The sequence below is a fragment of the Manacus candei genome, unplaced genomic scaffold, assembly GCF_025592945.1.
Source record: "Manacus candei isolate 608988 ecotype Guabito, Panama unplaced genomic scaffold, ASM2559294v1 h1tg000017l, whole genome shotgun sequence".
Classification (NCBI taxonomy): Eukaryota; Metazoa; Chordata; class Aves; order Passeriformes; family Pipridae; genus Manacus; species Manacus candei.
The window spans coordinates 14197818-14214032 of record NW_026138065.1 but is presented as its reverse complement, the minus strand read 5'-3'; the positions used below and the strand labels follow the sequence as shown (position 1 = coordinate 14214032).

General features: G+C 47.6%; 1 protein-coding gene across 3 annotated transcripts in view; it reads left to right on the top strand.

The window, feature by feature from the left end:
• LOC127469050 (uncharacterized) overlaps positions 1-9422 on the top strand; it is a 58594-nt gene extending 49172 nt beyond the window's left edge. For all 3 annotated transcript variants that reach the window (XM_051782910.1, XM_051782909.1, XM_051782911.1), the window contains exon 5: positions 6982-9422. In XM_051782910.1, the coding sequence (XP_051638870.1) occupies positions 6982-7110 (129 nt within the window). In that variant the 3' untranslated portion in view covers positions 7111-9422. The remainder of the gene's footprint in view (positions 1-6981) is intronic.
• Positions 9423-16215: the final 6793 nt, after the last annotated feature.

Here is a 16215-nt window from a genome sequence, read left to right as displayed (position 1 = left end):
CAAAAAGGTTCAGTGTTGTCTGTCTGGTGGCACCTCTCTAAGTCTGGTAGTTGCCATCTGACAACCCTGCACACACATTTGCAAATGTTTGATTTTTAAAAATTTTTTAAAGCTTTCTTAGAGGAACAGTGATGTATTTGTAAACTGTTGAACTGCTCTTTGCAGTGTGGTGGTATAGAAGGAAGTAGATGTTAGGCAGCCTTATGCTGGTGGTGTAAGGCAGGACTTTTAGTCTTTTAGGGAAGGGTATTTGAAAATATAAGAAAACAGTGCTAACTGTAAAGTTTTGGATTCCTTGTCAGAACAGCATTTGGAAATGACCTTTTCTTTTCTTGGAAGAGAAGGGAAAAAAGTAGTCTTAAAAGGAAGTTCTGTCATGGTCTATCTTTTAACTATCCCCTGAAATAAAATTCCATATGAACCTGGGGGTGAAGGAGAGACTTTCAGGAGAAAGGAGTTTGCCTTTGACAAGTTACTCTTTGAGCTGTGACTAGTGACTAGTCACTCCAGGTCTGTGACTAGAATAAATTGTCAGAGGCTCTATTGGAGTTAATGAAGAAGCAGTTAAATATGAATTGGCGCTCCACTGGAGGAGCTGGTCCTGCTTGCTAGGGACTATTTCTTGGAAATTGCCTGAAGCAAGACTGTAACTGAAAGGAAATCTCCCCTCATCAGAAGATCGAAACACCTAGATGTTAATTGGTTTGTCCCAGCTGCCTGACAGTGCTGAACTGTTGTGGCTTAACCCCAATTGGTAACCAAGCACTACGAAGCTGCTCACTTGCTACCCCTGTGGGATGGGGGAGAGAATTGGAAGGCTTAAAGTGAGATAACTTATGGGTTGGGATAAAGACAGTTTAATAGGGAAAGCAAAAACTGTGCACACAAGCAAAGCAAAACAAGGAATTCATTCACTACTTCCCATCAGCAGGCAGGTGTTCAGCCACCTCTAGGGAGGCAGGGCTCCATCATGCATAACAGTGACTTGGGAAGACAAAACACCAGTTCATGCCATCATATGGTATGGAATAGCTCTTTTTCCATTTTGGGTCAGCTGTCCTGGCTGTTTCCCTTCCCAGCTTCTCATGCACCTCCAGCCTTTTCATTGTCAGGGCATGAAGACCTGAGAAGTCCTTGACTTAGTATAAACATTGCTTAACTGATGCTTTTAGTTGTTGCTGTCACCATTATTCTCATCCTTAATCTAAACCACAGGATACACCAATTAGTAGGAATAAAATTAATTTTATTCCTGCAGAAGCCAGGACATATGTGTATTATGCACTGGAGAAACTGAGGCAGAGGTGATAGGAAGTGGCCTGGTCAGAACCATGTTTGGAATTACAGATGTAGCTAGGAGCAGGTGTGTGGGTCCCCTTCCCTTGCTCACAGCTGATGGTTTCACACATTGAAGCTGAAGTGTGGAGGAGTTTATTTTCTAACCACCTGGTGAGAGGAAAGAGGACAAAGTGGAACTAAAAGCAGTGTACCTGTAAATGTTCCACTGTGGAGTCTGACAGCCTTTACTCTCTTTCTGCCCTGCCTGGATATTGGTGCTACCTCTGGCTCTGTACACTCCTGAGCAAGGCAACTGTCTCACAAACAGGCAGCATCTCAGGCAGGGATCTGTCTTTGCCAAGGCTATTCTGGGGATTTATTCCTTTCCACACAGGGTGGTGGTGGGAATCGGATGCGCCTTTACAGCTTGCAATTACATGGTGCCTTTCATCCCAAAGGACTTTTAACAAGTGAGTCTACAGACTGCAAAGGGATCATTCACCCACCACTGGAAGGCAGCATCCATTAATGGAGCTCAGCAGCATTTCCCAACCACTGGGGCCCAAGGGTAGGAAAGAAGGGACTGCTGTGCTGGATTGGCCTTGAGTAGGAATGGGTTGGCAGAATGCACAAGCTGATCTGATTTTGAATCCCAGGATACTGGAGCTCTTATGAAAGAAGACCAAATAGTTTTAAGCAGGGCGTAATTTTCACCCCTAGCACACCACTCCCTTCGAAGACAGGAGTTGGGTAACTGCATTTCCCCCCTCCTCTGGGGATTGTCATTCCCACAGCTGAAAGCACACTTGGAGCTGTGCTTGCTTTTGCTTTGTCCAAAGAGGAGAACTGTGATTCTTTGAAATCATGAGACCAAAATTACATTATAATCTGCATTTGAGATATTTTCCCAGACTTCATAGAGGTAAGGGACTTGTTTCTAGGAGGACTGTGGGTTCATAGTATTAGATTCATGTTTACGTGTTTATCTTCTTCCTATGTACTTTTCCTTGCTGAAACGTATAGTTATGTTACAGTTGGATTTATGGAAGAGTTGCTCATTTCTCTGTTTTCTGAGAGCTGCTAATAGGATCAAAATTCTACATTTCTTCTGTGGTGTTTGGTCTTACTAGTCTTCTTTGAGGCATCTCCATCCAGTCACTATCTTTAGGTGTGCTTCTTCCTTATTGTGCTTCAGATATCTTTCAAACCTGGTTGCTTGTTTGCCACCTGTATTTAAAGGTGATGACACTATTGGTGATCATAATACAGGTTTACAAGAGTGTATGTGTAAGCACACATACACAGGTGAAGATGTGTCCTTGACCAAGGTATTCTGCCCATAGCTGCTTGAAATGTATGTTAGATGAGCTTATCTCCCTTAGGAGCTCATCTAACTCAAATAAGGTGTGCAATGAGGCATCATGGGTATCTGCAGGTACTGGAACTACCTTGTCTTCTGAGGAGTTGTACAAATAAGTGATGACCATCCCCTGGATGATATGGAGTTTCTGCCTGCTTGTCTTGAGTTACTATATGAGCATGCAAGATCTGTATGAGTGGGACAGTTCTCCTTGTGATTTCCAAGTCGAGAGGAGGTCTGTGTGTACACAGAGGGATGTGAACAAGTGACCAGGGAGTGCCTGTGTACTGGGGAGAACCTGAGGAGTGTGAGAGCAGGTGAGCGTGTGCAAGTGAGCATGTGTGTGTGACAGAGCGTGTGCCCTCCTGTCGGCAGCCAAGTGGCTCTGACTCGGGCCATTCCCCAGCTGTGTAAATACATTGCTTAACAAGTTGAGGGCTCTGGTTAATGATTTCCATTAGCACAGGGCCCATATTAGGCTCCGTTTTGTGCGCGTTACCCAGCTGCCCGAATGCCATTAGAGTGAACACACAAGCCCTTAATGTCAAGCACATATTGTTTGCACTCTGAGGAGCCTCTGCAGGAGCTGGCCTGGGGTTGCTCACCAGGGGCTGTCAGGCAGGTTTATGGCAAACTCACTGGGGACCTGCTGCAGCAGCAACCACTCTTAACACCCTTCCATAGTCAAAGCAGTGTCCCAAGAATCAGTCTGGGGCTGGGTGCCCAAGGGGAAGGGCAGGCTGGCTAGGACACTTGACCATACTATGGGGAGACACCTGGCCCAGCGACAGGATGGGAGGAACGTGTTTCTCTCCCTGGCAGCCAGCTCTATCTGTCTTCTTTCTGGAAATACATCTATAGGGCTTTGCCTTGTGCTACTCATCAGAGCCAGACTGCCACATGCTGTGAGCCCAAATGGTATCTTGGACTAAGCCAGATCAGGCCTGGTCATCCTGAGAGCTCTAATCAAAAAACGCTCCTCTGCAAGAGGGAAGTCAAGGGATTTGGAGGTTTCCTACTTCCAACAAGATCCATAGCAGAGGTACTGCCCTGTCAGTCATGGAGTAGGTGCAAGACAGTCCTGTACTGCTCAGGGTTATAAAGGAGTGCAGGTTGTTGCCTTGAAAGAGGGTAGTTGCATTACTGCCTCTCCTATTACTGCTTACAGTCGGGTGTGGGCCTCTTCTCATTCTGCCCTTGTCTGCTGCTGTTGAAAGCCAGCCATCATCCTGTGGCTGCTTGAAAGGGTGCCATGATAAAGAGGCAGGATTGGGCGCAGTTTGAGTCTTACTTGCAGCTGTGTGGCCACCTGTGAATCTCTGCATTCTCCCGTGTCTTCTCACATCCCTGTCCTTCACCTCAACCCTTTCTCTGTGCCTGTCTTCCTCACAGTGCCCTGGGAAAGCTTTCTGCCACACGCAGAAGGGCCTCACAAGGAGGCCCAGAGAGAAACTGCAGAGCACCTGCCCACCCAAAGCCTGGTGAATTTTGTAGATGACTTTCGTCTGTCCTTTGGACCCATCTTTCCCCAGCCTCTTCATTTGCCGTCTGCCAGAAATGAACGGATTCAGCTGCCTTCCCTAATCCTGTCTGGCATTTCAAAATGGAGGGGACTGCCAGGTTCTTTGTTCCCATTCCCTCTTGGCACTGGCAGGGGACCTTCTCTGCTCTGGAGAAGGACAAATGTGCTGATTTATTCTGCCCCTTAGCTTTGAATAGGGGTTGCTATGTTACCCTCCAGCTCTGAGGCCTGCCAGAGCACACACCATATATAACCCCACAGCAGGTGGCTATTGAGTAAAGGCCCTTAAATCTGCCTCTCTTGTTTCTTATGCTGCTGGCCAAGGTGTCAGGGGAATGTAGCAGGGCATGATTTGCTGGCTGAAACTCCAGGCACAACTGATGCCAAGCACCATGTTGGCATTTTCCATTTTCAAGTGCCCATCTTAATTTGCAGAGGAGATACCAACTAGGCAGGAACATGCTGCCCACACTGGCTTTTAAAGATGTCCTTTTTGACATGAAGGCTGCCCCATGGGGCCGAACTGTGACCAAGAGCTGGAGGCAGAGGCTTCCAGATCCTGCTGCAGTTACTGCAGCATCTGGGGCCTGGCTTTTGGGCACTTCCCTAGCTCTCTCTGATTTGCTATGGCTGTTTGGGTGAGACCAACCATCTGAGCAGCTTTTGGGGAAAATTTGTGTGTGCTCGTCCTGTGATAAGTTAAAACACAGTCAGGGTAGAGGTGGGGCATCAAAACATCACCTTACTGTGCTGTTATGTGGTTGCAGCTGTCTGATAGACCTGATTTTGAAGTGCCAGAATGAACCTCTGTCTTAGATGAGACAGTAAAGTTTGTAATTGTTCCTAGAGAGCCTGATTCTTTGAGGAACAGTCATAGTGCAGGCTGAGCAAAGGAAACCATGGTTCTAGTTAGGAAAGGCTAGAAAAGGCAGCAGAGAGTCCTGTAATACCAGAGCCCAATCCAAATCACACAGAATGTTAAGGGTTGGAAGGGACCTTAAAAGATCCCTAGTCCCAACCCTGTCTGCCATGGGCAAGGACACCTCCCACTAGATCGGGTTTCTCAAGGCCTTATCTGCCCTGGCCTTGAACACTGGCAGGGTTGGGGTGTCCACAACCTCCCTAGGCAACCTGTTCCAGTACCTTATCACCCTCACAGTAAGTAACTTCTTCCTAATATCCAGCCTAAATTTCCCCTCTTTCAATTTGTACCCATTGTTCCTTGTCCTCTCACTACAGTTCCTGACAAAGAGTCCCTCTCTGGCTTCCCTGTAGGCCCCCTTCAGATACTGGAAGTCTGCTATGAGGTCTCCACACAACCTTTTCTTCTCCAGGCTGAACAGCTCCAACTTCCTCAGCCCATCTTCTTGGAAAAGTTCTCCAGTCCTCCTGTCAACTTTGTGGCCTTCCTCTGGACCTGCTCCAACAGTTCTATGTCCTTCTTATATCGGGGTCACCAGACTTGGATGCAGTACCATGTGGGGTCTCACCGCAGCAGAGTAGAGGGGGAGAATCACATCTGTTGACCCGCTGGTCACACTTCTTTTGGTGCAGCCCAGGACACAGTTGGCTTTCTGGGCTGCGAGTGCACATTGACAGCTCATGTTGAGTTTTTCATCAACCATCAACCCCAAGTCCTTCTCTGCAGGGCTGCTCTCATTCACTTGTCTGCCCAGCCTGTGGTGTTTGTGTTTTTTCTAACCCATTTCTCATTGTTGTTTTTTTCTAACCTCCATGAAAACAATGGTAAAGCCCTTCTCAACAGTGATGAAAGTGAGATGAGAGTAGGGGACATTTGCATGAGTTTCCCAACCTGTGGCACTCAGTAGCTCACACCTTTTCGTGGGGAATGAACTCTGCAGGATCATGAGTAAATACTCTACTGGCTGATAGAGCAGTGAGACCTCCTCTCCTGACCAAAAAGTGTCTGTGAAGTAGCTGCCCCTCTAGTGTTTCTGCTTGCATAAGGAAAGAAACAAAACAAAGTTCCTGAAAAGTAAAAAGAAAACTCTTCACATTTAACAGACTGGAATCGCTTCTTCAGCACCATAATTCCTCTGGGATCCATGGGTCACCACAAAGCCTAGTGGGGAACAGTGTTTCTGTCCTGTCACACAGTGCGGGGAGTGCATGGGTATTTTTGGCCTCCTTACTCTGAATCTGCTTTGACCATGCTCTGAGCACTGGGAGCAAAAGGGAAGAGAATGGTTTTTAGTGGCCATGGTACAAACCAGGCTGTAAGGCCATCAGGTGGGATCTTTTCCTCCAGGCATCTCTCAGCCATTCCTCATTAAACTGTGGAGTCTGGAACCAAAACTTTTGAGAGTTTTAGTATGCCTGGGACTTGAGAGATTAAGAAAGGCTGATTTGTAAATCCTTACTGGAGAGTCGTTATAAAATGGGGCCTGAAGAATGAGTCTTCAGAGATAACTTGGTTTGTCTCGGAGCTCCAAAATTGTAATAGATCCTGTTTGCACGCTAAGTGAATCTGAATTTAGCTTTTCCGAGAGATACCTTTTGACAGTGATGCTGTTCTGACTCTGGGACTCTAAATGCATCATGGTTAACCTGTTTCATTTAGTGGCTACAGGTCCCATAGCTCCTAGTCCTGGAGGAGGGAGGCATGCATGCCTTTTAGTTGAAGGGTAGGATGTGAGCACTGCTTATGTTAGTGCCATTTGCTGCAAGTACAAGCATGACCACCCATTCAGGGAGGTGTAATTGTACCAGAGAGGGGTATGACAAAGCACTTGAGGCAAGAACTTTGCTGTTTGCAGGTTATATGAGCACTGACTTCATCCCTCTTTTTATTCCCCTGCAGAGCATCAATGGAGGCTGCCCGCCACCCCACTTTATGTATGATCCATCCACCTTTGCCTTCCGTTCCCTCAGCACCTTGAAGCCGCTGAGCCCAATAGCTCCAGTGGAAGAACCGTCATGTGCCTACTGAAGGAGTTTCTCCAAAAAACCTCAGGAACTATCAACCAACCTCCTGCCTGGCAGGGAGAAGGGGAGGTGGTGACGCCCAAGGGGAGGGGTGGGAGAAGAAAGGGCCAATGATACATCTTTGCAATGCAGCCGCTCTGGCAGGAAGAAGCTTTGCATCAGCACCTGCTTTCTTACCATTGCCACATGAGAACAGTGGCAAAGGGAGTAAGTTTTGTCTTTCAGGGCAAAACAAACCAGTCAGATCCACAACTGTAAGGAGAGCCGCCAAGGCAGTGTTAAATATGAGAATGGTAGTAATGAAGATATGTATGAGGGGTTCAGAGCTTAGTATGTCCTGCATGGCAGCAGGGATGAGTAATCAAGGTGTGAAACCAAGTCCAATCAGTTTTCCAAAGATACCCGAGTTACAGTGCTTTGCTATAGACCTGACACTTCTACTCCAAAGTGAGCTCAGGACTGGAGAAAGAGGCTATACAGGGCTGCTTGCAAAACAAGAAGATCCCTCTCTGATATGGTTATCATTGCATTCACATCAAGCTCTCTTAAGTGAAAAATCCTATGACAGGGAGATGTGTGGAGGGGTAACCGGCACATTTAACTGCGTGTTCCAGGTGGTCTGCTGTAATTCAGTGATATTGTCAAAAAAGGGATTGAAATGGGAGGCATGAGCCTCCCACTTGTAGATCAGGGGTTGGAATAAAATTCTAGAATGAGAGGTCTGAGTCCAACCATCCAGGAAAACACAGTGCCTACCCTCAGTCCTCTCAGCAGAAGAGAAGAACTTGGGGGTGACTGTGTGCTCTTGGGTCTTCTCTCTGCTGAGGCTGTCTGTGTTCTGGCATAAGCAGCACTTCCCCGTAGCATTGTCCCAATACCCTGCTGCCCTAACATGTTTCTGAAGGTAACTGGTACCATCAAACCCAAACCAATTTGATGTCTCCAGCAAGCTTTCCACTCCCCTTGTTCATACTAGCTATTAAATTCACGTAGACTCTTCTGGTATCAGTGGAACTAGTATTCCCAGATGTAGCAAGGAGTGGGGAAAAAGAGGTTTGTTTAGTGGCTGTCTGCTGGTGGAAGAAACAGGAGGGGAGTTTGGGTGAACCTGTGGGTTGTTTCTCCATAGACAGTTCTGATGCAGTCAGGACCATGCCAGGCCTTGCTACCACTGGTATTTGACTGGGATCTGTTCTTGAGGCACATATGTGTTTTGTTAATGAAACAAACTCTTGCCTCTCCTGTTGAAGCAGAGGTACAAGGCATTTCCCTTTCCTGCACCTGGTGGAGAGAGTAACCTCTTTGTCTAGGCATTCCCCACCATGAACCTGTATCTGAGTGGAAGAGGAAGCAAGCAGTTTACTACTTGTCTGGATCAAGAGAAGCAACTGTGAATAATACAAAATAATTTTTGTTTTTAAATCTGCTCCAGTGTGGAGGTCTTTGATGCTGCTCTTTGGATGAGACCAATGGTCAGTCCAGCTGCCAGTAGGAGGCCACACAGTGAACCAGCTTTCACTGGTACTGTCTGAGCCCTTCACTGAGATCCTTGGGGAAAGCCCAAAGGCTGTAGATTTGGGGACCTGAATCCCCCACCCCACCCTCCTATGTCCCTAACCGCCTCTCATTCAGGCAGGCAGAGCAGCTGGGCAAAGTGGTGAGAGGATGTCAGTCCTGATGCTGCTCCAGCTCAGCCTGATTTTGGCTCTAGACTGTTATAGCTGGGCCACCCGCTGCACCAGCACCACCTCCAAGAGGTTGCTTGTGTTTACTGGTGAGGAACCTCTGGCAGAGCGTTGTGGTTCCCTGCAAGTCCCTTTTTCCAAGAGAGGCTGATTCCTCTACTGATTCCTCCTGCCCTGTAGAAATTCTGCTTATCTTGTTTTGATGACACAGCTCAGCTTTTTAACTACTGCCAGATCAAGCTGACCAGTGCAGGACAGGAAGCATTGCCCCTTTGGACCAAATTCCTGTGCTCAGGAGCTGGGACAGCCGTAGCCTGGTACCTGTCTGAGAGGTGCATTATCCATGCAGATGGCTGGGGCAGCAGCCCCTGCATGGCCCTGCAGCCCCAGGCTTTGCTCAGCAAGAGCTGCCAAGGTGCAGGGGCCCAGAGGTGTGTTTCTGCCAGCACGCAGGTGTGGCAGGCTGCCTTGCCCTGGGTGGGAGTGGGAAACAGGGATATCCTGCCAATATTGTTGCCTTTTAGTACTTTTGTAACTTTTCTCTGTCTCTTCTTTTTCAAGCAGAAGGAAAAATAATAATAAAAACCAAACAAACCACAAAACAGTGAAATAAAGTGTGACAGCTGCTATATTCACACCTCTGCTGGGTCTCATGTGTTTGCCTTTTCTGTGTATTTGTGGATAGGGGTGTAGGAGGGTATGGAATAGAGTAAGCTGTGACACAGTGCAGCCACTCCCAAGCACTCCCCAGTGCAAGGAGGCCACGTCTGCAGGAGAATGGCTTTGAAGAGGTTTTCTAAAATGAATGCCAGATTCTTGCATGTAAGAGAAGCTCCATGTGCAGCTGCTCCCTGTATATGGTGTATTGTCCCTCACTGATTCTTCCCTCACCAAGAAAGTGCTTTGGCTTTTAAGTGACTTGCCTGTTGTTTGGGGGTAAAATGTAACCTGACTGGAGGTCTCCATCCCCCCAAAACAGAAGGGGGTTTGGGTAACCGACTGGTCTTTGGCTTGTAGTTTTATCTTCAGGAAGTCTTACATCTCTATCCTGAGATTCTCAGCAACCCTTTTTTTTACAGATGGAGCACTTGTGCTACTCTATAATTGAACTATAGTTCACCCCTTCTTCTGGATCTTGCTCTAAAAACTCCATTTTGGATACTTGTAATGTGCATTCCCCACCCCTTGCTATCTACTTAAGCTAATTCTTGTCTCTCCTCTGTACTCCTAACATTGTATCTTCACCAGCATCTCACAAGGCTATTACCTATGTTCCCTTTTCCAAGGCCTCCTGAGAGATATTAACATAAATTCCCTTAGTAGTCCTACTTAGACTCATTCCCAGGAGGCCTTTTCCACTCTTCCCTCCAAGCTCTGATCTACTCTAGGCTTCCTGCCATCTCTCTTATCGTGAAATCCTCCCCTCTCTGTCAGCTGCACCTTGTTGTTAATTGGCCTTGGCCAATTTTGCAAGGGTTGTAAGGTGGACTCGCTGGCTCCCCCGAGCCCTTCGCTCTTGTACCTTCTGTACAGAACTGCCTTTCTCTGTTTCTTCAGCACAACCTGATCGCTCAGTGCACCCACCTTTGGGGCCCCAGATGCCGTTCAAAACCACGGCGGTGGCTATGACTCCACAAACCCTGATCATCTCTGGGCTTCTGCCAGGTCAAGCTTGGTCATAAGTATATTTTATATATACATAGAGAGGGATGCTCTGACCTTGTATCAGCCAGGCTGTAGGTACAGACACCTAGCATGCCAAAGCCAGGGTACAGTCAGTGTGATGGCAGGAAGCTGGCATACATCTTTGCAGTGCACAGCCAGCTTATTGACCACGGTGAGCTGGGTGTAGAGCTGCTTCTGCTGCCCCCAGAGCTGCTGCCTGGGCCTCTGGCATGTGTTTGAGTTTGGTTCAATCGTGCCCACCCATTATCTCTCCCTGAAAGTTGGGCCTCCAGGTTAACGACCAAACAGGGCAGTTTTTGTGGTAAAACATAAAGATAAGCCTTGATATGGCAACATCTCTAAAGCTCAAAGAAAGCGGGTTAGTGGTATTCATAAAGATCTTACAGAGAGCTTTTCAGCTGTAGATACTAATGCTACTGACGAAGGGAATGAGGATGGATGCCAGACCCTGGCATGGGGGAACAGTTTCCCAAAGCCTGCTGCAGGAGCTATCAGCAGAAACTAGGGAAATGAGAGCTGAGCTGTGGTCTTCATAATGCTGTTCCTTGCTATGCCCTGTTGCTGCCTCTGGCATATGGCAGTGAGGGCCTGTTCACCTCTGTGGCTTCCAAACCACCTTGTGCAAACATTCCCTCCTCTGCTGGAGCAGGCAGGGGCAGTGGCTGGGATGTGAGCAAAACACTTTGTGAGCACGGTCAGCTTGGCATAGGTCCCTCAGACCATAGGACCTTTGCTTTGCTGGAACTCCTGGCTCCACTGTTAATCCTCCCATCAGGTTTGGTTTGTGGCTTGGTGGGGGAGCCCATGACTTCTAAGCTGAGATCTCTCTCTGCTCTGAGCCATCTTGCTTGGAGATGTGCAGGTGTTTCCCTTCAGAGCAAAAAACAAACCCTGCGAGGAGAGCAGGACTGTTGTGCCAAGGTGCAGCCCAGGCTCAGCTGTGTTAACCATCTGCAGGAGGGTGAATGGGGGCAGGCAGCTCTTTGAAGAGCTTGGCTGCGGCTGCTCTGTGATTTAAGTGGGACCATTTAGGCTAATACTATTCTCCAATTAAAGTAAATTAATTACATTAATGCTATGGCCTTATAAAAATAACAGAGAGGAACTAAGCTCACAGCACTGGCAAAGTGGGTGGTTATATGTGTACCCTGAGACTTGGTGAGCCAGCACAGAGGATTATCTCTGCTTGTGTTGTCTGAATATTTTCTTGTACATACCTGTGTGCATGCATGAACACACGTGATATACATATGTATTTAGCTCTGCATGTTTCATTTATGCAGAAATCTCTGCCCTCTTACACTCACCCATGAGCAGATGTCCTGTGCTCACCTGGGTCTGTCTTTGACAGGGCTCCATGTGAAACCCATATGTGGCACACTCACCATCTCTGTGCTACAAGGCACAGTGATGCTTGGAAAACACACTCACCACTCTGTTTCCAACTGTGTGCTTAGTGTAGACCTATCAGCCACTTACTGGATTGACTAGGAAAATGGGCAAAATTGGCAGTGCTGCTAGGGCCAGGATTCTCACCCTAGGCTAGATGGAAGCCACTGAAACGTGGCTTGGCACGGAAACAACTGAGAAGCAGAATTTCCAGCTGGACAGACTGTCTCCTTCAAACAACTTTGGGCTTTCCCTTGCTCTTCCTGAAGCACGTTGTGGCAAGGTGTGGGGTAGAAGAATGCATTCAAGGGTGTGTATCAAGTTAGAGTTGAATGGGGTATGTGCTGGTACACACATAGAGTGCATTTACAGTGGCATTTATATGCTTGAGGCATTGTATTTATGGCATGTTAGTTATATTTTAAGCAGAAGGAAGTCTTGGAGGAATAAAGGTAAGGGGCATACATGCAAGCAAGCATGGACCTGTGAGAATGGGTGCTGGTGGATGCACATCTGGGGCATGGGCAGAAGAGCTTGTGCTGGGGAGGGGCACGAATGAGGCTGTGTGTTCGCAAGTGGCTGCAGATAGTGATGCACAGAGGATATACAAGGAAGTTATATATGCCAAGGCAAGGGTGGTATTTCTTTGCTGTTTCTACAGTCTCAGCCATTTGTGGTAATAATTGGCAGACTTTTGCAATGCATCACGCCAGAAATGACTGGAAAAGGTAAGAAAAAATTACGAATACCTGATCTGTGCCCTTGAGGCACTTGGGAGCTTTTGCCATTGAATTAAAAAAAGCAGGCACCTGGAGAACAGTGACTCAAAACAAAGTGACCTCAATACAAATTAGAGTGTGACTGTTCCTTCTCAGACAAGACCTTCAGGGACATCAAATAAAAGTAGCAGGTGGCAGGTTCAAAGCAAACAACTGCAGGCAGATCTGCACAGAGTGCGGGGTTGCACTGGTGAACCCTGTGCCACAGGACACTGCGGCTGCTCAGTATTTACGTGGCTCCAGACTTGAAAAGAAAGCAAGAAGAAAAATACTCCCCAGGAAACTGCATGCACAAATGCTATCTCTGGCTGAGGATGGTGATGAGGCAGGGGCATTTTCTGGGGCAAGTTAGTGTATGCCAGCCCCATCTCCTCCCTCTCCTCTGTGGCAGAGTCTGCTTCTGCCAGAATTCAAGGTGGGCCAGTAGCTCCAAACAGGCACATGCACCAGCAACCAACTCTGACATGCCAGTGCTGTCTTGTTTGCATGCTTGTTGCCTTTACTCTTCCAAGAATTCCTCCATGTTGTGAGGCCTCAGTGGTGACTTGGCCCTCATGGATTTGATGGTGAGGCCAGGGATGACCCAGTTAATCTACTGAGTTGCCAGCCTCTGGGAGGAGCTTGAGCCCTGGGCCACAAATGGGCTGCAAATGGGCATCCTACCGATCCTCTCTGCCCTCAGTGTGTGGGTTCTGGGGCCCTGCTAGGAGAACGCCAGGTCATCATGACTGCCTGGCATCCATTGTGTCCCTCAGCACAGCCAGGCTGAGCCTGAATCATTCATGGTCACTGTGTGCAGAGGTTGGTCACAAGGGCATAGCTCAGGCTCAGTTTTCTGAAGTGTGACAGGTCTTGTACCAAGTGGCAGGTCAGTGTCCATGTATCATAGGAACAAAATGAGTCTGAGCACTGCTGCAGGCTTACAATGGGTATATTACACATGTAATTATCTTTTGGAATTTAGGACCACATTAGGAAAGCAGGGACAAGCATCTTGGTAACCCTCATATAGGAATGAGCAAGCCAAAGAAGGTGCAGCTGAAACAGCAAGGCTCTGTAGAATTAACACCAGTGATGAGGAGGTCACTTAAATATGTTGGTCTCACCATTTCACTGCACTAGATTTCAGTAGCTTATTCAAGTAAAGGGGTGAGGAAATAGAAGTTGTAGATGCTTTGAGAGCTCACTGGGGCTGTAGCTGCACGACAGCCTGGCAGGGCCTGACCACATGTTTTCAGTTAAAGCGGGGCAGGATGTGCAGACAGCTCCGGACACATGAGGAGCCCAAAGATCTGTTTTCCTTTTAGTGGCTGCTCACATCAGTGCCTGCTGTAATAATAGCTTGGTCTGTTAGTGGGTTGGCTGGCACTGATTGCATGTTCCCATCTAACACGTTCACAGCATAGTAGCTCTGAGGTCAGATGAGTGGAGGAACCGAAAATGCCATGGGAGCTGGGTGCCAGTGGGGAAGAAAGTGGAGACAACAAAGCCCCTTTGACAAGGAAAGTGGTTGCCATCTGCAATGGGAGGAAGGTTGCTTTCTACTGAAGGGTGCCCTGGGAGCTCTGTCTACCTCACCCTGGCATGTCCTGCAGACACCCCAAGGCGGGCTAGTCAGCATCTGTACTTGGTCTAGAGTGAGCTGGGAGCATGCTGAAGGCTACAGCGGTGGGTCTCACAGGTATTTGCTCCCCACTGAGGGACAGTGAGTATTGCTAGTGTGAGACGTGTCCTAGTGTGCTTACAGCTCTCCTGTTTGTGCCGCTCCTGGAAGTGTTTGAAGCGTCTTTGCCAAGTTTTTCCAAAATGGGTAGCCAGAGTGTTCTCCCCTGGGTGGTTTCATTGCCACTGGGTGACTTTTGACAATATGGTGGTGAGGGTCTTGCCCAATGGCAGGCTGCTTGGCAAACCTGGCCTTGGCAATGCAACCAAGCCAAATACATCAGGGCCAAACCTCGATCATACACAGCTCTTGCGAATCCTGAAAGCCTTTTTCAGATCTTCACCACAGAGCATCTACGGGCCCTGTTTTGAAGAGAGATGTTTTGTCCTTTCCTGGCTTTAAACAGTTCCCCAAAATAAACCCTCTGCTATTTACCAGCATTGTTTTCTTTCTGGTGTTGAATGCTGATAAATAATCAGACCGATTATATTGTATTCATGTCTTCTCTGGTAGCAAATAATTACTACAATTACTACCAAATCAAAATGCTTCTGTTTCTCCTGATGTTATTAGCATGTCCCAAACATTTTGTTCTTGTGGTTTAAAGTGCAGTAATAACATAGTCCAAGTGCAACACCCAGTTGAGTGGAGCTTCCCAGCACAGCAAGCTTCCCAGCCATGATTGCCTCTGAGATGCTGCTAATTTTCAATCACAGTGTCAGATCCTCTTCTACCGCAGGGAGAGCAACTGCTTAGCCTGTGATTTACCCAATTTATTCTGGTAATAACCGGGCTGGCTGTGTAGCCATCTGCCTGCTTTACGTGCTCCTCCTGCCCCCCACCCTCCACCACCACACAGACCGAGCTGTGTCTCTGTCCTTGCGGCAGCATCGCTTTGCCTGGGACATGAAGAGGGTCTCTGTGCACCCAGAGAAGGGAACAAATGTTCTTTCCTCTGCTCTACCCAGAAGCAGCAAGAGATGCCACTCATCTCTGGATGCCAGGGCTGCCAGCAGTGGGGCATGATGCAAATATTCCCACCAGGCAGGGCAGGAAAGGTCCCTTTTCAGAGAGGGTGGGATGGGTTTTCAAGTTTTTGACTGCACCATGGCCCAAGCGAGAGGAGCTAAGGCCAATTTGTGAGGGGGAAACTGAAACAGGGAGCAGCTAAGGCAAGGACCTGACACAAAGATAGTGGAAAGATAGACATTAGCATGAGTCCACAGATATGAAAACCATCGTGGTCACATGGCTCTGTCTGTGAAGAAAAACACTGTATTGACAGGACCATTATAAAGCCTCTAATTGAAGAGCCGAGTCCTCTCTGCCCTGTGTAATGTTACTCAAGCAGACCTGCACACAAATCCTTCAAAGCAGATGTTATCCAGGGTACAGCCCTAGATCAACAGTCATTCAGGATCAGTATTGCTTACAACCACTGGGTAAAATCAAATATAAATAGAGCAGAGAGCATTCGAAGCAATTAGAGTCTCGGGGGAGATTCATTCCCCATAACGAAGCCAAGAAAAGGGGAGACGATGTATCATTTCTGTAATGCAGTGAGGACATGCAGAAGCTGGATTACTCAGAAAATTCAGAGCAGCACGTATGGTTCCTATTAAATCACCTAACCTTTCCATCTCCAGTGGTATTTCTGGGGCTTTCATTATTGTGGTGCTCTACAAACTGTAGCCTTGTGATTGCCCCTGGGAGACAGAACAATATTTGAGGTAAATAGGATTTTACTTCTTGTGCACAACAAAATACTGAATTTTCTGACTATTTTTGAACCGACTGGCACTGCACAGAGGAAAGATCCTCCCTTCGGAGCTGAAATGCAGAGCAGAGTAAGCAAATCATTTAGGTCCTTAGAGAAATTGTTGGTTGCATGAAGACTTTCAGCTGTG